General features: G+C 29.5%; 1 protein-coding gene across 1 annotated transcript in view; it reads left to right on the top strand.

Annotated features, from left to right (window-relative positions):
• Positions 1 to 374: 374 nt before the first annotated feature.
• LOC100165020 overlaps positions 375 to 26,873 on the top strand; it is a 49,247-nt gene continuing 22,748 nt past the window's right edge. The window contains exons 1-4 of the mRNA XM_001951206.5: positions 375 to 638; positions 7,851 to 8,219; positions 14,353 to 14,491; positions 21,717 to 21,889. Coding sequence (XP_001951241.2) covers positions 560 to 638; positions 7,851 to 8,219; positions 14,353 to 14,491; positions 21,717 to 21,889 — 760 coding nt within the window. The 5' untranslated portion in view covers positions 375 to 559. The remainder of the gene's footprint in view (positions 639 to 7,850; positions 8,220 to 14,352; positions 14,492 to 21,716; positions 21,890 to 26,873) is intronic.

Raw genomic sequence — 26,873 nt, 5'->3', positions numbered from 1 at the left:
TTACGCAGAGGACACTGGCCAACAGGCCAAGTCCGGTAATATGCTTACCATAATGATATAAAATTACGCGAAAAAACTGTAAGTACTTCGATGTGCACAATTTTTTACCATCTCAAAACCGTACTTAAATGATAATAATACCTATAGCAAAAAATTAACAAGTTCGAATTTTACTCTCGTTTTCCGGACGTGTGTGTTCCGTGGGCGGGCTGAAGGGTTGTAAACACACAATAAGGCATGCGGCAACCGTCGACGGCAGCCACGGTAGAGAGGGTGGTGAATTTCGGGCGGCGCGCACCACGTGGACACCGGACCGATCCGGCGGTGGTGGCGGCGGCAGCGGGATCCCATCCCTCCGCCGTCGTCGTATCAGCCTACGACGGCAGTCGCCGCCACCGACGCCGACGACGCACTCGGTCGCCGTCGACAGCCATATTACGCACACATCGCCTCCGACGCCGAAGCCGAGCGAGACGACCGGCCGGCCGACACTCTTGTCCGGACTCCGGAGAGCATCATCTTCGCCGCCGCCGGACCGCCGTGGACGCCGATTTCAGCCATGGTCCGGCCACCGGTGACCACCAAGCTGCTCCTGGGCCTGTACTCCTTGCTCTACTCGTGCACGATCGCTCTCGACGGTAAGAAGCCGATCTATATATTATTTTACTTAATTGTTTGCCCCCCCCCCCATTGGTTACCGTTTAGATATATAAAATATGAAATTGATTAAGTATCGGCGTCATTGTGGTCGTCGTCATACCCCGCAAACTTATCAACTCTAATACTCTGGGTTGATCGTACAATTTTGGTGCGCATAGGTACATGAACACTTCAGTATAATATTATATTATGACACGACAAGATGTTTTTTTTACGCAGTCTAATCGCAAAATTATATAACATTTTGACACAGGTTAACCTTTTTCTCGGTGCATGAGTATTATAGTCGGTGGTTTGGAAAAAAACAAATATTGTTAGGTATATACTATATACATATGTAAAGGCATGCGCACCGAGCGCACAAGAGTTTTTAAATCTTTGCGCGAGACAAATAATTATTAAAAATGTAAAAGACATTGACGCGCCTTTGAACCGTGTGAGAACGAATATATGTGTACACGGAGGTTTAATAATACTGCGCCGTATTGAAGTGCATCTAGAGAATAAAATAGGTACACGTTTCTTTTTTTTCCTTTTTTAAGCCGGAAGATTTCATAAACGCTACACAATTTTAAGCGAATATGGTGCAAAGTTTTTGCCAAGGATAAAGATGAAAAACTCGCGATCGTTCGCGTCGAATAATAAACAGTTTTTTCCGGATAGGGGTGACGCGGCTAAGAACGATCTCTAGGGATAATTTCAAAGGGACCGTGGAGATATTTATTATTTAGCCATTTCGTTGTTTTAAGTCGTAAATCTAAATCAGAAAGCTAACACATTATTCAAAGTTAATTTGGGTTAAGAAAAATATTTCTGCGAACTTATGTGACATTTGTTGAGTCATATTATAAACGCGTAGGCAAAAATATAATAAAATATAATACAATATTTATTTTACATCGTTCGCGGAAACATTTTTCTTATTTTTTGCTTATGAAATATAGTACGTGAAGGTAAACAGTCAAATTTTTGATTTAAAATTTAAAATACCAATGCTTTATTTTATTAACAAGTTGACAAAACTGTTGAATATTGTATAATATTTGCGTTTAACACTCAAAGAATAAGTAATTATATAATTAAAATATTAATAACAATATTACAAAACATCATCATTTCACAATTCACATTTGCAAATACATTTGACATAAGATTCCTTCGAAAACATACATAATAATAGTCTTTAAATTGTAATACGATATAATTTCCCTAAGATCTTGACATCAACTTGAAATTAACTTTTTAGACAGGCAATTTGTTTACTGGTGTAGAATAATGATCAAATGCGGATTCAACGAGAATAATAATATACATTTAAATACGCATTTTGTAATATTGTCTACGGATATATAAGATATTGCATTGTTCTGCAAATACTTATAAGTTTATAATATATAAATAAATTATAATAAAGAATATTTTACAAAAAATTGAAAATCTTAAATCCATTTTGCTTTTTGTCGCCATATATTTTTATCAATTAATCATGAAAGATTTGATAAATATATTCTGAATATTTCTAATGTTCTAAAAAAAAAAAAAAACAATAATATTATATTTATTAGGGACTAGTAATTTTTTTTTGACAGGTTATTTGGTAGGGATTTGATGAAAAGTATATTTTTTCACGACAATAAGTGTTAAATTCTGATAACGTCAATCATCGAAAGTCATTTTTATTAAGTAATTAAAATAAATTTACCTACTGTCTAGCGTGAGTAATCAGTTTCTTATAGCTCGGAGAAGTTGTTTGACGACATCGTTCACGGTTCTTTAAAAATATGAAGAAGTTTATAGTCAAATCTCAAAAGTAGTAATACATTGTTAATTAATAGTGCGTGTTTAAATTTTAAAAGTTTACTTGTATACACTCACTGACTGTTACATAAATACTTATGATTTCAACATAAACTAAAAACTTAATGTATTTTTAGTTAAATAATGTTTACAACTCAAAATAAAATATAATAATGAAATCGATGTGCTTTTAAAGTGCGCATAATATTAATTTAAAAGACAATTTTAATTGTATTTCCGGTAAAATGTTTGGTTTAAATGTTTACTTGTCATCTTGGTAAGATAATCCTTTTCGAAGACGAAATAAAAAAAAATACTACCCCACAGACGTTAGAATAAAAGCAAGGATGAAGAAAGAAAATAACGGAAATGGGATGTCTAGGTGAATTTATTCACTGAGTGACATGTATTGTATGGTCGGGCGATAAGTATGAGTAATACTTGCTACAAGACGAAAAAAGATAAACTTTAAATATTGGAAATAAGTTAAATAAGTGGATACTATTGTGTATGTCTAAAAGTGCAGAATTGGTGATAAACACGTGTGTTCTATTCATTATGAAACGACGATGGATAAAATTGATAAGGTTTTTTTCGATGGTTATACAACTACAACATACGCCTTGCCTATAATATATCATATTATAATCAGAGTCTTTTTATTATGAATTATCATTTTTTGTATTTTATATTAGGTAAGTAGGTATCTACTCTAAATAGTAAATATATTGATTGATATAACCTGTATTGTGAATTATCTAGTTTTAAATATTAAGACAGTAACTAATATACCTATTATTTTATTTAATTTAAATACAGGTAGGTACTGAAAATTATAAGCTTATATGTACCCAGATAGTTTTGAAGTTTACTTTATTACCTTATTGCATGTTTTCAAATATTCTTTATAGTACATTTTTATATATTATTGTGTTTTAATAAATACTGTTATACGGTTAGTCAACAATTCGATAAGCAAATTTATTGTGTATAGGTAATGCCAATATATTATAAACGTATTATGATGCAGATTATAAATACAAAATAGGTAGAATTTATACATTATACATGTAGGTATATTGTATACGCGTATACATAATATGGAATAACTTAAAGTCCTCTATTTTTGAGTGGTATTAATTTCATCGTTTCGGATCCATCATAATCGGACATCACAGGGTGTTCGATTTTAATTAAGATGAGTGCGCGTGGCGGAGGATGCGTGTGCAAACAAACAATTTTGAAAAATAACCGATAAACATTCGGGTGAAAGTGGTCGATCAAACTTTGTAGTAAGGGACTATTTCCTTCACTGCTACTGTCATCGTTAATTCAAGTCAGTTTATGTGCGGCTAATTAAGTGTCTTTCTGGATCAAGAGGTGATTTTTGGTGCTTCAAAGTCTTAGCGATATCCATCCCACCCCTACGCCCACAACATTTTTACATTGAAAAACTTCTCATTTTATCCCTACAAGCCGGGCAGACGGGGTGGAATTACTTATTTATTATTTTTCGACGAAACGAAACAATCCATTATCGGTATTCCCGCATATCCGATGACGGAAACGATGAGGTATAGATACGACGAAAGTTCACCACTGGAAGAAAGCGATTATGTTGATATTTATACAAAAAAAGAAAAATACATAAAAAACGATATATTTAAATATAATATATGGAAATGGAAATGGAATTTAAATCCACGGAAGATGCAGACTCAGAGCATGAACGACGGACGAGAGTTGTGTAGTGGTGGTTTTAGTGGTGGCAGTGGTGGTCGTGGTGTTGAGTTCTAGATTAAAGAAATATTAATTTTTATTTCTCTCTTTTACACGCGTGCTATATTTGTGAAAGGATAACGCATTATGTCTTCAGACATAAACTCGTTTTGTTTTCCGCATTGTTTATTATGTACATATATAAGATTCCGCTTTGAATACATCGGTTCGACTCTATATCAAGACACACGTGTAGATTTGAAAATACAGAGGTATATCAGCGCAGCCAGGCCTATTTTCCCGCTGTCTATGAAGCGAGTCGATTTATTATTAGACAATCCTTTTCACCCCACCCCTTGATGTTTTGAGTCCTTAAGCCATCAAGTTATGCAAGCACCAGCATTTTTCTCCCGCTTCTAAGATAAATGTACCGTATACGTGGTCTGGTTTTCTAAATAATATAGCTGGAATATATTATTTGCACACGTTATTGTAATACGTTATCGATATAGTCATATAGGTAGATATTGATCCAATGTAATAAGCATCATACACGTTAGACGTGGTGTAGGTACAGGTGAAATAAAAATTTTTCCGGAACTTATTCACGGCACATGTTCATATTTTTAATTGATAAATGAGGGTTTAAAAGATCAAGAAAATAAGTGTGTAAACATTTTGTTAGTTTCTAGAAAGACATGTCCTTACCTTATTCGTTCCCTATCCTTTTAAATAACCATTTTGAGTAATTTGAGTACCTAGTTAAAATTATGTTTATGTAGTTAAAGGGTGTGTAGTGGTATGGTATAACCGAATGAATAATTTGTGAAATTCGATTATAAGTTAGAGTTAGGTATAAGAGAGTTTAGAAATTACGTAATGAGGCGGTGCATTTAATATTTTGCCTGTGTAGTACTACATACTATTCATTAGCATACATATCACATACCTTGTACTTGGTTCATATTATTATAAACTATCAATGTTATTATAATTAATTACAAGTAGTGGCGCATTTAGGGGGTAAGGGTGACTGAGACGATTTGGCGAATGCCCCAGGCCCCCAATTTTAGGGGTGGTAAAAATTAAATATCTACCTAGTGATCCAAAAATTATAAGTTGTGATTAATGTAAATACTTTTTGTCAGTAAACTTATTGATTTAGAGTGTATCTGGTATTCTCGCCATTGAATAAGTCACGGTAATGGCTGTGTTAAATTTAAATTTAATGATAAATCATTATATACCTATACAAAAATCGATTCTAAGTGCAGACGGTGTCAGCCACTCATTTCTATGAATGTTTTATAATATTTATATTTACCTATATTATTATATTTTTTTAGCGACAAAAATAGTATGTTGAATTTGGACTAATTTTAGACAAAATTGACGAATATATTAATATCTACAGTTAAGTATAAAATATAAAATGTTATAATATATTATATAATATTGTTATCAACATTTAACTTATAAGTGAACACCGATGTACCGATGTATGCAAAGTTTGTGGAATAATAAATACCTAGGCTTAGAGTTTAGTTCAAATATACAATTTTATCATAATTTAAACTTCAAATGTCTAAAAAATATTGTACTCATTTATTTTTAAATTGCTGCAAGTGGAACTTTTGAGGAACATTTCATTTTGACTTTCTATAGATCAAGTAAATAGTAGTTTTTGTTTAAATATTTGACATATTTTAAATGTATTATTATATTTAATTTCTACAAAATATATACAATATTACTATTACATGACGTATTAATTGTGGATCAGTTATAGATGGTTGTGAAATGTCCACAATGTGAGAAGCCAGTGATATGTTGACTTAGGGTGTATCACTGTATAATATATAATTCCTAAATTTGACATTGATTTCAAGCATATTTTAAATACGTTATCACTTGTCAGAGGAAAGTACACATTATACGTTATGGTTATACACTTTTACGTATTATACGTCATATATACATAATATAATATTATCTAGGTAATAATAATATAATAAGTAATTATAAACGGCGTTAGATTGCGGGATAGGTTATAGGTATCTACACGCAAAGATGCCTGCAGTTTGCAGAAGTTTCGTCACGTGTTTACAAAAGTTGGTAAAAAAAGCTTTCACGATAATTGTTTTCAAAGTTAAGACAACTTAATGATTTTTCTAGCCTACGAGATATGGCTGCAATTATCGCCAACCAATTAATTATGACGAAAACGATGAATAATGAAATGCACACAATACAAAACATGACGTTTTCGTCGCATATACTTTCAAGGGCGCGTTTATACAGCAACTTTCATTCACAATTTTTAATTTTGAAAAATTATTTTTAGACAAAACTTTTTAAAAAAAATGTTAAAACATATTATATAATATGGTAGTATGTATACTAGTTTATTATGTATAATGTCAAAAACACATTTAAATGTGATTCAAAATTCAGTTACACACTCATGTGACGACTGTTTTGCCTAGTATAGGTAGCAATCACAGTGAACCACGATAGATCTACCGTGGTAGCAACGAAGAAGCGTAACTATAACCTTACATTTTCACATGTCATAACGATTGAATGACAAGACGCGCTACCCTAACAGCAGCAATATGTATCTAAAATAATCATAATTTAAAAAAGCTTTTTCATATATTAAATACGTATAACTACTATAGGATAGGAAATCCCTATACCTACCTAATAACTCATATATGGTTGTGGGAACGGTTTATAACATTTATTCAATACATTTGAATTTTCAATAGTATTTAGTTTATTTTATAATATGTATATTATGTTGTCTCCGTCTTACACTCGTACGACATACCAAATTTTTGTTCACCAGTTTCAATAGTTTGCTGTTCATTTTCATATTAGAGTGAATTGATCTATTATAAAACTTTAAGGTATAAATATTACCTGTGTTATCTCGTTGGTTTTTTACAGTATTTTAATTTTTAAGTAAAATATGAGCGTTTTTAAATAGTTTGTTAGACGGAGACAACATATTATGCAGGTGCGATGTTCTCTTAATGTAATGACTGTAAGAATACTTGCCATATCGTATTTTGAAGTTATTATTCTATATGTTTATTACCTATTTAATATTATCAGTGGTGAAGATACCACAACCGGCAACCATTGCAAGTAACCACTTTCATAACTAAAATGCTCTAAAGCCAAGCTCACATTGCTAAATCGTATGTCGTGTAGTGTCATATCCAAAACTTGAGCACGGCCCATATCTGAAAATGTCTCGAGAGATCGTGGTTAGTGAATGACACCACGATTTAACAGCCTATAAGTATACGATAAAAGGCACATGACACGACAGACGACGTAGCTGTGAAGTCGTCATAACTTGATCACACTTGAATACAATGCATGCCAAATATATGTATAGTAATAAATTCTCTATTGTACCTAATAATTACTAAAATTTATTTTTTGGGATTGCAATTTAATGAACAATAACCATGGACTAGGTTATAAACAAAAATGTAAATTATTTGATTTTACAAAAATTAAATATAAACGATTCCTCACATAAAAATCAAATATTTAAAGATACACGTGTTGACTTGCTGTTATTGTTACCAATTATTATTAAAATATGACATAATAATATCATGTTAAAAGTGTGTGTGTGTGTTTGTCTGTGTGTACAGCGGTCGTGGACAGCGTTACGATAACGGACCAGAGGGTGCCGAATGCGGTGCTGAACGGTACCGAGTATGTCGTATTGGACTGCGTGTACAAGGTGAAACCGGAAGAGGCCCAAGGGCTGGTGATCACGTGGTATTTCAACAACAGCCCCAGCCCCGCATACCAGTGGATACAGGGCCAACCCCCCCGGGCCATTGGTCCACTAAAAAACCACATCCAGTTGGGTTTCGCTGCGCCCACTGACGACGCGTTGGCCAAGTATCGCGCCCTGTACATCATCCGGCCGACCACCGAACTGACCGGAAACTACAAGTGCGTCGTGTCCACGTACAACGACGAGGATTTTATGATTAAGAAGATGATCGTTTACGGTAAGCGAACACTTTTAATGCAATTTATCGTACATTTTAGTGTGATGGGTAGTATGTGCGGGGAGTGAGGGAGCCCAGCGAAATGAATCGAAAATAATTTGTATATTATGGCTTACAGTCGAATGTTTCGATCCCGCGTGACCAATAATGAAGAACAGTCGATGTGATACGTAAAACTTGCTGTAAAAGAGCTTTATAGTATGATAATACATATATATTATTGCAATCAAACATTATAGATTGTGGCAAGTAGTTCGTTCGTAAACGTCGAAAATATACAACTTTTTTCGATCCACTTATTTTCTTCCGAATATTTTCGTTTCCTTTAAGAATAGCCAGAATAGGGAACCCTTTGAATTCATGTTGTGAGCTTTATAATCAATTTTTTTTATTACTCTAATACATGACTCTTTATTCGAAAATGCTTGACATGGCTTCGCATTTTTCCCCCAAGTGTACTTTTTCTTTGTATACATACCTATATTTACGGCTAGAATTCAAAAAAAAAATAATTTCCTCATTTTACTATTGTATTCAAAAAACTACTTCTTTTCAAACCGTTACAATGTGTTTAGCTACTCAGCTTTACAAAGATCTATCAGTTCCATTCGTTCCTAACACTCAATATGTATTATAATAATATGGTAAAAATGTAAAATACATTATCATTTATAAACGAAAATTATACCATTGTTGTTGTTGTTCTCATTTATTATTACTAATAATTATTAAATTTCATTTAAATTTCTTGGGGTCGTATGTAAAAATACATATTAACTTAAGACAATCTTCAATCATATAGGTTATTACGAATTCTATTAAAACTTCCCACATATTTATTTATTTCCTCCTCGGTGAATACTAACATTCTACTCCGATAAAACTAATTTGTTTTCATTTAACGCTTTTAATAATCTCATAACTTATAAGTGTAAGGAACAAATTTACACTGAAATAATTTTATTCTAAGCACCTATATGAAAAGTCAACAAAATGTCAATATATTAAATTTATTGAAATACTCAAATAGCGAGTAACCCAAGCTTCCATCAATAATAAAATATTTATTTTTTTTTTTTTTGGACTCAATAACATAATTGGAATTTCCTTATAGATTTTTGATACTATTTTGATACATGCCATCAAATTATTGAAACGCGAAATGTCATGGATTGTTGTGTACGTCTATAGACTTTAATATCAACAAATCATTAAAACAAAATTATTGATTGCAAAAAAAAATATTTGCCTTCCCATTTTTACAGACTTAGAAATTCTAATAAATGAGTAATGGTGCTTAAAATATATATTCAAATACTTTTAGAATTTATATTTTTTTCTTTTAATTTATAAAAGTTTTTGATTGGTTGGAATTATAATTTACCTAAAAAGTTAATACATCAACAAAAATATAAAATATAATTTAATATTTGTATATTATTCATCCAGCCAAGAGTAATTAAAATATATAATTTTTTTTAATGGAAGTGTAGAGCTGGAAAGGTATCAACAGTCAATGTGCACATTATTTCAGTGCGATACTCAACTTTTTAAATACCTATCACGGTTAAGATTACCCAATTGCAATGTCATTTAATGACCATTTGACACATTTTTTTTTTAACCACTTAAGGTAGGTTGCTTTAATCCCAAAACTAATAAAATTGTAAATCAAGTTAGTTTCTGAAATTTCCCAAAACTCTAACTTAGTTGCATAGAATTTAGTTGGTAAAATTAAAGTTATAAGTTAGTTCTTTTTTACAGTTCAAAACTTTTAAATATACATTCATTCGTTCGTTCAAATGTAAGGTATATAAATATTTTATTAAATTAATCATTTTATCTAACGAAAATTAATGGTGATGATTGATTAATTCAATTGAATACGGCGATAGCGGTAAATTGTGGAGTTCGGCAGCCCCGAGACAACATAATTTTATCAACCCAATGCAATGTTTTTTAAGTCTTGTACAACAAGAACTAATATATTATGATAAAAAAATTACCTATTATAACAAAATACTATCTAGTATCTAATATATTAGATTTTAATTGTATACAATTAATTGTCTAACCTGCAGTCACCAGTGTTACGGAACATTGGGATTTTAGCAGTGATTACAAAAACAACTTGGTAGGTACCTACCTACTTATTGTTATTTGTTTTTAAGGCATTAAATTGTATACCTAATGCTCATGCATTCAATTAAACTCGTTACGTTAGAAATGTATTATGAATAATTAAGACCAACTAGTTAAGGTAAAAAGTTATACTTTACGAGTAACTTTTCAACATTCAACTTAACTTTAAGTTTCACATAGTTACTTGCTACTACTTCCAAGCTTTGTGGCATTTAGACATATTCTAGAATCGTGAATAATTTCACGATTTTTGAAAAAATTGACACTTGACGCGATGTCAGTAATAATAGATGTTCAACTTATAAAATTCATTGTTTTCACTTATACGGTTTCATTCGTTACATGGTACCTATTGAATCCGACTTTCAAATGAAATGTATAATTTATCCAATAAATTATACTGTATAAGTTATTTAATAACTTATCTCGCTAATTATCATTCTTCTAGAACAGTATGGTTCTCAACCGGTGTGCCGCAAGAAATGTTATTAAATATTGAAAACAGTGTTTTCAGCGAAGTTTTTAAAGTTGTTATGGTTATCAAGTGCGTGAGTGTGCCGTGAAAACTTGTGATGTATAAACGTCTGCCGTGAGCCAAAAAAGGTTGAGCACCACTGTTCTAGAACAACTAACAAAGTACAAATTTCTCAAACAAAAATAAAATATATAGAGAAGTATAGATCTATATAATACATATACTATTATAGATATATGCCCAACAATTCTTATTGTTTTAGTAATATATTGTATTTAGGGAAGGGATGACATATAAAAGAAGAGCACCTACCTACCTATAGGTTTTATGTTTTACAAGTGTATATACGTTTTAAAATGTGATATTTTATTAAAATTTTTCTCTGACTAATTTTCAAAAATGATGAATATAATATTGTTATAGTGTATTCACCCATTTTGAGTATCAAATTCTATTGACATGGCTTGCGTATGAATTATATAATATATCATTAAAATTTAATTTTTAATTGAATCTTGCACATTATATATATAGTAATATAATAGTTTTATATATTATATATTATATATATATATATATTATACCGTAGTACCCTACTGTCGTACTATGGATCATTTACTCTTTTAATTCTTAAATAGGAATTTTCAAAAACAATAAAACATAATGTGACATTGATATCTCTGAGTGGCTGAGCGTTTGAGTATCTATACATACTTAACATACTTATATGCCTTATTCCTTATTAACCTCACTAACGTAACATATTTTACAAACTTTTAGTCAAAAGTGCATCCACTCGTTCAGCTAGGTTTAAAATATATATTATAATATTATTTATCAGTTAATCACTAATGATTAATCGTTTATTTACATGATATACGACATTATCATAATTCAAATGTAGAGAATAAACTTGTATATTCCACACTCTTGTGTATTTTGTGTGTATCCCGTAATCCAATAATCAAAGTAGTTAATGATATAAACGTGTTTATATATTATATATCATGATTTGGAATTGAAAGAAGGTTTTTTTGTGTGACGTTCACGAGAGCTCAGAGTTGTAAACATGGATTTCTCGGGTGACATGCACGATAACATTATAAAGAACTGATATTTAGATCATGTAGATATGTGACACCCTGCAATATATACATACCTATAATTTGAGCCTTGCGTCTTAAATACTAAAAAAAAAAAGAATTTTCAAAAATAAAATTTATTTAAAAGAAAAAATAATCATCTAATTGATTGTACAGTTTATGTCATCAAAGGAATTACCAATTTACTCGACCAACCAGATGTATTATCAGCTGCGTCGCGTTTTGCTATAAAATCGCATAAGAGTTTTAGTGAAGCAAGGAATGTTTAAGCCTTTACAACTAAAGGCATAACTATGTGTTTTTTTATTTGATCGTAAACAGTGTTGTAAAAGTCTTATGGATAGAAAAATTGACACAAATAATAGTATCGAAACTTTTAAGGATTTTGCAATCATGCCTAAAATCAGTGAGATATTCACTATATTTGAGGGAAACTACAGTGAGTGTAATAGATAATAATATGATTTAATATTAATATACGTTTATTAAAATTATTTTTTTAATCACGAGATTTCTCTAACCAATGAATTATTGCGCTTTTTAGACACACACCAACACAAATCACCTATATAGTCAGATACTCTCCGAAACCGACTGCAATGATGAGATTTCACGTGCAACGTTTATAACTAAATGCTTCGGCTTTCCCAAACATCCGTGATAAATTGACAGTATAAACACTGCGAGACATCCTAGAATTCAAGCACCGATTAAACGTCGAAGTCCGAATAAAATGTGTAATATATTATATATACGTATATAATATAATAATATATAGTGTAGCACGTATCGCGGTGTCGGAAGCTCAGGAATTCTCAACTTTGACGGGAAATCTTACGATTTCGATTAGACTGGCTTGCCGTATACCACATTACCACGGCGCCGTGTATATATATGTACCATGTGTGGCACAGGTCATTCGATCGGAATTTCTTGTTATTTCAGCAGTATACCTATATGAGTTGAAGGCACGATCGTGGTGAAACGTGTACACAGTGCAGAGTCGACAATGACGACGACGACGGTTGGAATTATTTTTGGGGGAAAGACGGCTGCTGCTGCTGCTGCTGTTGCTGCTGCTGCTGTAGCCGTCGCTGTATCCGCTGTGGCCGTCGCTACTGCTACTGCTGCCGCACGGTAGAGTGTTGTTTTCGATTACAAGCTAAAACGTCTGGTTACTTTCCTCCCGAATTTTTGATTGATGGTCTTTTTTGACGTGTGAATCATTCACACTCGCGCCCGCTGTACACACGATACATAGTCATAAATTGTTATATAAGCTTATGTACCTACGTGAAACGCGGGGGGTGACAATTTTTTTTAAGCCACATCGGACGTAGATGGATAAGCGACGACGGGACGCCACCCCGTATGTACGGCGGCGGGTGTGCGCAACGGATAATCGCAAGATAGATTATGTAAAAAATGAAATAAAATAATAATAATGATAAAAGTAAGAATAAACATGCGGACCCGTAAAATACCCTGTTGTATATACACACGACACGCATGAACGGTCATATTATCGCGGTGGTCCGTCGGATGACGCGTGTCTGCGATTTCGGGAGGTGGGTGAGTCCAGCCCTTGCGAAGTTTATGCCAATAGTAATACATTTTTTATTAACGTATTCAATCAAACGGCGCGAACGTCTGTTATCGTGTTGAAGAATGAAGGGGAAATATTGCAATTATAATGTAATGTGTTATATAATATTATAGAAACAATGCCTGTTCATTTTGAATTTTACATTATTTACCTATGTAATTTTACTAAAAATAATATAAATTGTACTGTAACGTTGAGCGTACGTATGAATATTTGATAATAGTTTTTTTTCATCTGTGTTAAGTTTTCCTCGCTTAGTCATAGGATGATACTCATTACATATTAAATATAACCTACTAGGCCTCAACTTCTAAAATTAAAATAATATATTATATACCAAAATATTTATTATGACATCTGTTTTGCACGTCTATTATTTATATCATTTAAAAAGTCTATTGATTTCGTAGAAACATTAGAAACATAAATTATTTTATGCAAACAGTCTAAGAATTGATTATATTATATTATTATTCCATATCCGGGCCATTGCCTACTTGCATTAGTTATTACTTTTAAATTTAATAGGTATTAACATTATTTTAAATAATGATAAACGCAAAACTTGTATAACGTTTTACTTCTAAATAACGATAAACGCAAAAATTAGATAATTTTTTAATTCCGTATATTAACGATGAACGCAAAACTTGGATAACGTTTTAATTCTGAATAACAATAAACGCAAAAAAACGCAAACGTCGTGTAACGTTTTAATAAAATTGTAAATAACATAAAAAATATTTTTTTTTTTCAAATGCAAGCCCTGCTTACGATATAACATACCTTTTATTTTCCGTTTCACAGCGCCCGGCCAACATATGCACATGAAACGTACCAAGGCCAACGACCAAGACATGGTGAACATATCTTGTACGATTTCCAGAGTATTTCCTATGCCCAAGATGCAACTGTACAAGCTCGAAACAAATGGAACTCAAAACAGGTAAATTGCATCTATTTCCTTTAACAAACGTGATTAATAGTAATTTTTATATTGTTGTTAATCGCAATCACAGTTTTTTTTTTTATCTTAAGCATCGGCAATTATAATGGCCATTAGCATAGTCGCAGAAATTATTCACTATATATAGTAGACAAAAAACGGTCGCTTATTGGAATTTAAAATATGATTTCTGTTGTAGCCCAAAAGTGACTGATAAACAAAAACAATTTTAGATATAGCGTACTATATACATTTAATTTTATTTATTGAATTCAAAACGTTCAAACTTTATTTTAGATGCATCTATGGTTTTGTTTATATTAATAGTATCTTCCTAGTACCTATTTATGTAAAATATATTAGTGTTGATTAATAATCTGTTGTATTTTAACTTTAAAATACCTAAATAGCTAAATCTTATAAGAGTTAATTTTATCTTTTAAATGATGACGAGTAAGTACATATACAAAAAAAACAAGGCCTTGCACCCGAATTAACCAAAACCCAAATAAAACATTTTGGTTAACCTGAAGCACAAATATTTTTTTATTTTACAAATTTCATGTGATATATCATTTTTTCATGTGGTTAGTTCGATTTTGTAGTTAATTATTTGTTTAATTATAACAATTTTAGGATATTTTACATTCAATTAGAGGCAAACACTATAAATATTCATTTTTCTTAAAATAACTAGAAAATAAAATCCATTTCTATCATTCAGTTCTGATAAAACCAATTTTCCAGATATTGAGTTATTTAAATTATGATTAATTACTTAATTAGTATTGAATAAATACAAATTCAAAATATAACCAATACCCAATAATATAAAATATTTACGTGATGACGTCCATCTGATGGTCGGATCTATTCTGTGTCAGCAACTAAACTATATATTGTCAGCGACCCAAACACTATACTTATAATTTATTACAGCTGAACAATAAAATTGTATAAAAAAGTATCTAATAAAAATAACTATAAAAAATTATGTTTTTTCTGTCTACTGAACAATAAACACCCGTATAAACCAATATTAACCAGGATAATAACGGTTATTAACAACCAAACGTGTGTTTAATTTTTTTATTCTGGTGTTTCAAGTTTCAACACCCAAAGAAATGCAACAACCAAAACCCGAAACCTAAATAAATGATTCGGGTGCAAAGCCCTAAAAAAATTAAAACTAATACAATATTGGTGTATAATTAAACATAATTTATATTCATGAAAATGTATAGGTATAGATAAGAACAATTAATTGATGTAGTTTTTCCAAAACGCAGTTTTGAATACTAACATTTTGTTCTAATATTATCAAATATCTGTTTTTAAGTAAGAATACAATTGAGGTCATCTTATTTGTGAATACCTACCGAATTTATATAAATTATACATTTATAAAGTTCCGAGGTACATTACTTTTTTCAGTAATAGTAGGGTTTTTCGTAAAGCTTGCTGTCTATTACTACAGTATATACCTATATATTATGTATAATATATATACTACCTACGTGTATAAGTAAAAACTTCTCTTAAAACTATTATATAGCTTTTAAAAGTTAAAACCCAAAGTCTCCAAAACAAAACACAATATAGATAATTATAATTTTTTCCGATTAAATACTAAATCGAAATCCTGATTTCATATTGTTTTGATCCTTTTGTCAAAAACTTTGAATTCGATTTGAAAATTTATTTTTACGTGCATTTTGAACTATCTAGGTTATGAATCAATTGTAATTTTTATATTTCAATTTTGTAATGTTGCTGTATCTTAAAAAAATTAATAAGTACATTTTGGTTTTCAATTTTCTAAGAACCGAGGTCAGGTATAAATAATTATTCCACTCGTCTGAAATGAACTGTAATATTGTAAAACTTCACAATTATAATATCTCAGAATAATTAAAAATATAAAAGAATAGTCGAATGTATTTTACTTGGCGGCGAAAAAAGACTATATAATTCAGTTCGAAAACTATAATACAACTGTAATAACACTATTAAGTATTAACACTAAATTTAACTTTTATTATTATTATTAAATTACATGGTGTCATGAAATTTAAAGTTGATAACCGGCTGGCTTCTTGAATAAGTAGGAACAAAACATTATAATCACTTATCATTTGTGATATCCTTTCCAATATCCTTATTGATAAAAATGAGGAACTCGCTCTGCTGAATGGTAGGTAGGTTGATGGCTCTTAATATTAGATATGTCACAGTATGGGATGTGTTAAAATTTAATTTAATGATGAATTCTTGTATACAATCCGTCAGCCTATATTTCTAACGATATGTTAATATCTATATTATATTAATATTAGTAATATATAAGTATGTAATTTATTTTTCCATTAGTTATACAGTTGAGTGAACTCATTTTTGCCTTAAACAAACCATATGTGTTGTAAGATAATTTTATAAATTTATTTCTATAATATTACTAGCTGGTTTTAACTTATAAATCAATAGGTACTGAATAGGTTCGTGGTAAAAATAACTTTAATGAATATGAATATTTCAAAAATTGCATTGTGTATAGTAAATAATTATTTATGCAGTAACGGTAAATTCTTTAAAAGTCCCTACAAATCATATATTTTAAATTACATGAATTTTAGGTAATTAAAATCGTTATTTTTCGTTTTAATATCCATTGTCGTGGACATTTTAACTCGAAATGTCTAAAAAAAAATACGAAGAACTTTGTTTAACATTTTTCAATCCTTATAGCTATAGATAATTATATTGGAAATTTCATACATTTTAATCTGCAAATTACATAACTAAATATTTTCGTGATTTGGACGAATTTTTTAATAACTTGAACTTTAAATGCTTGATATAACCGTTATAATAATATAAACTTATAATTAAATTAAATTAAATTTTGAAACTTTTTTACCCATAAACGAAATATGTATTCTACATAAATCGAAACAAAAGTAAAGAAGTTGAAACATTGTTATGTCTATAAATAGTACAAATAGAGCCTTTTCTTAAATTTATAGCATATTTAAAATATGCTAATAAAATATTTGATGATTAATTCCCAAGTCTCCACAGTTATACATTTTTAGTCGTAATTTGGATTTGCATTTTGCATAAAAACTACCTTTTTCCTTGATTTTTATTTATTTATAAAAGTACGATTTTTTAACTATTTAACCCACCCCCCTTCCAATATGGTTTGCAAAATATTGAATTTAATTTTAAAGTTATAATAAGTGTGAATTTAGAAACAGATTGTGTAAATCAATTTAAATCATAGAGTCTTGTGTACATAAATTAATTTTCCCCAACATTTTATTTGTTATTAATTGCTAATGGGTTTATTTGTGTGTATTAATCTATTTTCCTTAATATTTTGTCGTTAATTATTACAATTACAATTTATTAATATGACATAATCAACTTGGTAACGATGATAATTATTATGATTATTCTAACTCTTTGTATATATAATAGTTATATACATAATATATCTTATGTGAACGAGTATATACAACCTATATACTCATTATCTCCATTGTTGATATAAAGACGCGTTATTATTAGTTCATATTTAAATCCCTTTACTCAGTGCTATTAAGCATTACGCAATAAACCACATAGTTACATCATTAATCAATTTAATATTCTCTCACATTTCAATTGAATTCTATCTACACTTACTTAAAACCATAAATAGATCATTGTAGTCACTGTAAAGCATAATTAGAAACTATTTAATCTCTATAATATTATGATCAAATCTAAAATGAAATAATTTTCCTTGTGCCTTAAAAGCACTAGGTAGTAGTTGGATTGAGTCGATTTCTGACTCCCCGTAAAAAATGTAGACATAATTACTAAACAAAGAAATTAGGAGTTTTACTGTGAAATGGTTAGCTTGAGGTTACTTATATATTATTATAATTTCGACTTTTCGAGTTTCAATATTTAAAACCAGCGGTCAGTGATTTTGTGAATTATTATTAACATTATAATTATTATTATGATATTTAAATTATTAATTTTTTAAAAAATGAAAGTATCAATATATGCTATAATATACTTATACTGAAGTACCTACTTATAATTTGTTGTTTGTAATAAGTAATTACATTTTATAATTATATTGGGTAACACCAACTATTGTTTGGACGGTACCTATTATAATAGTAGTGGCTCGCGTATCGTTTTACAATAAAACTACTATAGGTAACCATGTATATAAACGCACTTAAAGTGAGTCACCCTGTAGTGCCTACACACATTCATAACATTAATATACTTCATACAAAATAAATACAAACGATAGAAAACCAAAATCCATGCTTACACGAAGAGGAAGTGAGAGTTAGAGAAACTAAAAGAGTAAGATATATAAGGAAAAGTTACTGGTAAAACTGTATTTATAGTGTTTGTCGCGTATAGGATTTTTTTTTTTTAGGGGAGGGGGGATATACTCAACAGTTATTCTAGTAGACGTTTTCGGGAGGGGAAAAAAACGCCGCTAAAAAGTGGAAACGTCCAGACAAAAGTCGGTGGACGATAAATCATGTCACCGCTTAAGTCTTCGGTTGACCGAAGATGTAGCAGCAGAAGCCTGCAATAGTTCACATATTGATGAGATACGTCCCCGCCCCCTCTCCCGCGTGTGTTTTATAAATTGTCGTAACCAATCATATACGCTTGGAAAATCGAAAGCACACAACAGCAACAGACTACTGTTATGGGGACGCGGAATACGACTACTTACAATAAGTAATTTTCACACCCTCTGTATTTTGCAGCCTTCCACAACTTTGCTGTGTCGAGTAAAAACAAAAATTCCTTATATTAGATCTCTATTATATTCGTAAATATTGTTTCAACTTCAGCGCTGCTCGCGATATGCAAGGAAAAATATGGCACGTTGTTTCAAAGGTTTAATTTTTACCGTCGTTAATAACTCGGTCCTTTCGAAACGTTTTTTTTTTATCTTTCGTTATTCGTTCGTAATTACCATTACTGCCTAATTAACTTTTTCTTATATTATGTAATATACACTATACCGAAGTGGTGGTCTGTGATGTTAATTTCTCCGAGGCGTCACTTATAATATCGACGAAAAAAACCACGTTCCACTTTTATATCGAATATTGACATATTAAACTTATATTATTATAATATTGTTTTCTTCGGGATTATTATAATAATTTATTATTCGTTGAATTCATACTATGTATAATATTATATAATAACTATAGATCTTTTCTTAAAAAATAGCTCTGTGTTCTTGTATGACTGATCGTCTTTCACAGAATTTATACGCTATATATCTACCTCTATTATTTTTTCTTAAGCTAATAATAATGCTATTATTATAATCCATATTTTATTTTGAGCTCAAAAAAAAGTGTCACTCGAGTGGTTTAACCAATTCCCAAAATAATTTTAGAGTCACGATGAATGTCATTACAATTTTTATTGCGCTCACATTATAAAGTCAAATATTAATAAACGTGAATTTGAACTATAAAGAGAAAATATATTCTTATTATAATTATTATTTAACACATTTATGATAAAAAATAGAAATAATTTGGTAATATTTTGTTATATTAACAATAGTAAGATTATTACATGTTATTATACCTACATCATATTAGTCATGTTTTCAGTTATTTATAATTTCTAAAATTCATATTAATTTTTTCGAGAAATTCTGAAAGCTTTTTAAAACAGCCAAAGTTTTAATCGACCAACTTCTATAACAATTTGAAGACCCCAGTATTATTACTGTATCTTGTCTCAACAATTTTTCAACAAAACTTTTATTAATTTAATTTTGTTGAATTAATTTTTAAATGAAGAAAATTATGTACAGTATTTTCATTTCATTTCATTTATTTAGTTTTGTTACATTTTAATTAGTTCAAAACTGTCATAAGAAATTTATTTTTAAGTCTATTAGTTATTAACCTCGTTAATTGAAATAAATGTATTCTTAAGTTGTTTTATTGTGTAATGTTTAATAACCAATATATTTAATATTTATCAGTAGGTAATATGCGTATTATATTACTAATTTTCGCTAGGTATATAAAAATGTTTAACGACTAGTATAACTTAGGAGCAATACCGTAACAGCTTGTTCAAGTGCATGCAATAATGCTATATTTTTCTTGTTTTTTTTTTAACAAATTAAAATATATGTATTATGTAAGTATTGAATTTTTCCCTAATTTTATTTATTTTCCATAAGAATATAATACAAACGTAAAGAAAATATAAAACCAATTATTTTATTGAATTCGAGCTAAGTACCTACCCCACTGAATTGAAATTGTCAATATAAACAAGCGGATTACTAGTTATTACGAATTTTATTTGAATTACAAAAAAATATCCATGTTAGCGATTCGTATAACAAGATTGTTTGGATTGATGAGTTGAAAGATCTATTAATACATTCCTGAAAATCCTTACTTAAAGTAACAAAACACATTGTGAAAACAAAAATCAAAAGTTCAAAAGTCCCATATTAAGGATAGTAAGACTAAACAAAGAGCGTAAAAAAAGACACTTGTAATGTGCATCATCTGTTATATATTTTCCTTGATAGGTTAGCTTTTGTTAAGATGTTTCAATCTCGAGTTTAAAATATAATAAAGATACAATAAAACAATTTATAAGAAAGTATTATATAAAAACATATTTTGTTTCAATGAAAAAAAAAAACACAAACATTATTCGTAATATTATTTAGGCCTGCAATTTATAAGTCGTTGTCGTACGCAATCTCAAAATGTCGAAGTCAAGGTGATGATACAGTTTAAGAATAGAATTATCGCATTCAAATAAATATATAATATTTATATATTTTTTATTATAAATATTTAATGCCTTAAAATATAGACATATTATTATATGTACCTACACATCATCTTCTTATTTTGTAATATAAATTATTTATATTTAGCTTTACAAGTACCAAATTTAAATTAAGTGTAATATGTTTATAAGATTTTATTTTTATTTCAAATATTATTTAATATTGGCTATTGAATATATTTTAATTTTGGTTTATGGTAAATATTTGATTGAAAAAAAATTATCAAATAGCCTTTATTGCCTTCGGTGTATGGACCAATTCGTTTGATTTCAGTCATAAATAAATTGTTTTCATTGATTGATTTAAAATTAAAAATATATGTTTGATATAATTATTTTGTTCTTTTTTTAGAAACAATTCTCTGCCTATTGAAATATTGGATTATCAGAACGATGGTGCATTTGATGTCACAGTATCCACGTTGTTCTCCGAATCTGAATTACCATCGCGAACAACATTTTTTTGTGAACTCATAATACCGAGTACTCCATACAGTATCACAAAACGATTCGTTTATAATCCTGGTAAGAAATATATTATTGATAAATATTATAAAATTTTAATATTTTTTTACAAGTATATATTTATGTATATTTTTACAATTTTTAAATCAAAACATTTTATTATCAAAGTACGAGTTTGTGTAAATACAATACTCACAAATGTTTAGCAGTACCTACCTAATATTTGTGTGTTGTAAAAAAAAATTGTTTAAATGAATCAAACAATTAATTTTTATTATTTTGTTTTTTTTATGTCATTGTTTCTGTTTCAAAATATATCAAAGCTAGATAAACGTGATAAATTTATATACTATAATGTATATAGCCTATTTATATATTAATGTATATAGCTATATTTAGCCATATAGGTAATATTGTTTATTCATTTGGCCAAGCATGAGTAAAAGTTGGAAAATTTTAATTCAAGTGGGTAGTCAGCCTCAAAAATACTTTATCTTTAAAAATCAAAAACTAGAATAGGTGAAGAAAATATTCTTGGATTTATTTTCAAATCTCATTAAAAACAAGGTAAACAAAATAATCATGTCAGCTCCAAGAGTACTGGGTCCCTATATTAAATAATTTATTGTTTTATTTCTTGATTTGATTTTTAAAATGTAATATCCAAAGACAACTTCATTCTCTATATTCCATTATAAAATTTAATTTCTATTGGGCAACTTTTAATATTAATAACTTCTGAGACAAGCATATTGATTTTAATGTATTTTGTTGAGTTCACTAATGTTTGATTAAGCAATGGAATATGAATTTTCAAAGTTTGTTTTGTGAAAATTATGATTTATTTGTCATCAATGATTCTTAGACAAACGATATTGTCTAATCTCTCGCGAATTAAATTTAACGTTTTCATGAAATGAAAATGAAAAATATTGACTTTGGTATAATGCTATATTATGACTTTGGTGTAATTCTGTTTGAATAGCTATATTATGTAAGTACCTTTATATTGACATGTTATATATTTCGTAGGTACTATAGACAATCGAAAAAAAATACCAGTAATAATATCATAGCAGTATATTATTATGTATTACTCGCGGCGAGTAAATAACAATCTTTTAATATTATTATTGTTTTATTTGTCTTTCGTCCCGTCGCAGTTGTTTTCTTTTATCATATCCCATCCAAATAAAGTATATTTTACTATTTTAGGTAAGTATCATGTTGTGTAATATAGCCAATAGAAATATTACGTAAATACAGGAGCAGGACTGCAGGAACAATAATAATAATAACTTCGACGTTCACAATAAATAACACATAACACATAATACGCGGTTCACCGTAAACAAATAATAGTGAATTAATGTTATTCACACTATATTTAAATGCAGTGGGTAGGTACATGATATACGATCCTTATAGATTAGTATTTACCAAACAGTATACAAACGCACATGCACTACGCACACGCATATATGTACACTCGCTTACCCAAGATGAAAGCGTTATTTACTTATTTAGAGTCACAAACTATTCAATCAATTTCGGAATCCGAAATAGTATTCAACCTAGGACGTTACAAATTTGTATAATAATAATAATAATATATTATACACAGGTCCCATACAATAGAAATAATTGTGTAAACAAAGTATAGTTTGTTTAATCGTTATAATTGTTTTGCGCCCTCGAGACGGAATTTGTAATTATTATTAAGGGAAACTTTAAATTCGTGATCGCGAGCAGAAATATCGTCGGAAAAACGGCCAACCGAAATTTCGCGACGGAAACGCTGACGGCGGCGTGGCAGTATCTCGCGCGCACGGTGGCGCGGATGAAGGCTGCAAATGTGAATAATATAATAATAATATATTAAAGTACCCTACCTCTATATAATAATATACAATATACACGCATATTATTATCATATTAAACATGTATCATACACGCGTATATGACAAAAATATATCGTAAAATATTCCGAGTGTTTTCCGTATATATACACGACGTAATCTTCGTTTGTGTATATATAGGTGCGAGTATAATATGTATATATTATTATACTTGCGACTCGCGTATATATAATATATATGTGGATATATATTTATGTGTAAAAATTCTATACTAAAGTATAATATCCACGTGTGTGTATACGATACATCCATGCTCGCTTATCGACCTCAGCGATATCAGCCACCAAAGTATCCAGTACTATACACGCAGTTTATTCCTATTTTTATTTTATTTATTTATTTTTATCTAGGTCAGTGATCGTAGTGACACGTGGTTAATACACCTTATACACACACACACACACACACACTTACGTATACTGGAAAGTTATAACTGTCCCCCGGGGACGGTTGCGGTGGCGGGATCCGTCGAGGCGGCGATGGCCCGGTGCAAATGGTTTGTAAACAGTTTTGCCGGTATGACGTGTTTAATCTTCGTACATTTCGTTCACCCGGGCCCCGCGAAATAAGATCCAAACGTTGAGGCTTTATGGAGTTGGGCATTTCCCGGTCATATAATGTCCGCTCGCGCTCGAATTGGAAGGGAGAAGGGAGATGGACCGGAAGAGGATATTGCTTTCGCGACTCTCGCGGGAACGTCGAAACGTATTAGGCGCGCGCGACTAATTCTTTTTCGTTTTTGAAAGAGAAGAGGAAGCACAACGGAGAGATAGACAGAGAGAGAGAGAGAGAGAGAAAGTGATAGAGAACAAAAATAAAAACAAACATTGTAGGATCGCTTTTCCAGTATGCGACGGCGACACGCGCATAAATCCCTATGACAATAATAATGATAATCCTAATATTATGTGCGACGTAATACCTCCTCATATAATACTGCTACGTCCTGGGATACGCGCGATGGGACTATAATATTATCTATATATCGGTGCTTTACTATTACCACTCTCCACCCACAACTGAAAATTTGAATTTCATATACAATGACGTTATACATTATATATTAATGTTACGTTTCACGACCAAAATATTACGGGGACAGACCACAGACTTAAATGTACATAAACTGTGCGGAGGCGCTGCGTACGGAAATAATTCATTAAGTATATTCATATTATTAAACCGGGCCATCCACTTAACGTAAGATACTCGTTACTTAATACATTAGGAAACACTGAAACATTTTTGAAAACATTTGTTCTCCCAAATATTTAAAAGATTAGAAACTACATTTAAAAAAATTATATTTGACTTTTTTTTACCATTATCAATTTTGTAAATATTTTTTCTTTTTTTAATGATAACATGTATTTTTATTTCCTTATTCCAAAGTAGAATATTTTTTGGAGTTCTTTGACATAATATATCAAATTATTTAAAATACTTAATAATTATAACGATACGTCGATACCTACAAAAAATATATTAGGTACAAAATAATTTTTTCCAAAATTGCAACAGAAATATTTTCAATAAGTTCTTATCATCTGTAATAATGAGTATATCCTGCGTTAAATGGATATAATCCCGTATATATATTATATAGACCAAAAAAAGTCACGTATAAAATACTCTAGAGAAACTGTCTTTCGAATAACTTACTTTACTTTTATATTTAAAATATTAAAATCGATAAATTTAGGTATACATCATTTTATAAAAATAAAACATTTTCTATATATGTCAGCGATAGTAAAAACTAAAATCAACTACCTACCTATTTCAAAAATTATAGATATTACCATTTTGTACAAATATTGTGTCTAAAAATCAGAGGTTGCAAACGTTATAATAACATTAAGATTATAACGTTATATTTGACAAAAAAAACGATTGAAATTTGTAAACGTTAACGGAAAGCTATTATCAAAAATAATTAAGTACCGCAAAACAAAATATAATGATTAATAAAATATATTATCTATCATAAAGCAAAACATAACGCAAAACGTAATTTATAGAACATCATTAAACTAAAAATAATTTAATATTTTAAAAGTATACATTTCGTAGAAACATCAATTATTTCATGCAAACAATCTATTGATTATATTATATTATATTCCATATCCGGGCCATTACCTACCAGCATTAGTTATTATTTTTAAACTCAATAGGTATTAACACTATTTTAAATAACGATAAACGCAAAACTTGGATAACGCTTTAATTCTAAATAACAATAAATGCAAAAATTGTGTAACGTTTTAATTGTAAATAACATAAAATGGAATTTTTTTTTCGAATGCAAGCTCTGCTAAAAATTCAATATACATTATCATTATACATATTTCCTTTTTTTTCAAAGTAAAATTTAAGTTTTAAACTCAGATAATAATAAATTAATAAATATAAAATACTAAACCAAATGTTGAACACTCAAAAATATTATCCTCTATATTTTTTGTAATAAGTGATTTTACATAAAGATTACATGAAAAATATATAAAAACGTGAATGCGTTTTGTTTTTGTCTATGTTGCGAATGGTCCAAAGAGAAAACAAATAAAGTGCAGACGTTATCTTCAAGCACGAATCATACAATTTATAAACTTCATATTTTATTCATAAAAATATATATTTCCAGCAAAATAGAGCATTGTTCTTTCATAATAAAATAATATATGGGCAATTCAATTATACATTATTGACATTTCGTGTTTTATTTTAAAAATAAGTATTCCGATATAATTATTATTTTTCTCAGAATTATTTTTTCAAAATAATTAGGCTTATCATTATATTTTTATGCACCATAATCAACATCTTGTTAACTCAAGAAAGTTCATTTGTTGTTCAAACATATTTCTGTTTTAACAGACAACGACGCACAATTTATTATTGTAATTTGTAAAATTAAGAAGCTAATTTTATCTAATAAATAATGTAAGACTCCATTATTCTCAAACTGTGCAGATTTTCAGGTATAGAAATGTAGGGTACTGGATGTACCTACAGATAGTTTTTGTCGAGTACCTATATTATCCATAGATGGATAAATATTATCATGGTCAAATATTCGGAAGTCGTACATTTTTATATATTTTATAGTTTATACAAAGCAT

Source organism: Acyrthosiphon pisum, chromosome X, assembly GCF_005508785.2.
Source record: "Acyrthosiphon pisum isolate AL4f chromosome X, pea_aphid_22Mar2018_4r6ur, whole genome shotgun sequence".
NCBI classification, from domain to species: Eukaryota; Metazoa; Arthropoda; class Insecta; order Hemiptera; family Aphididae; genus Acyrthosiphon; species Acyrthosiphon pisum.
Note: the sequence above shows the minus strand (reverse complement) of the source record. Positions and strands in the feature narration are given on the sequence as shown.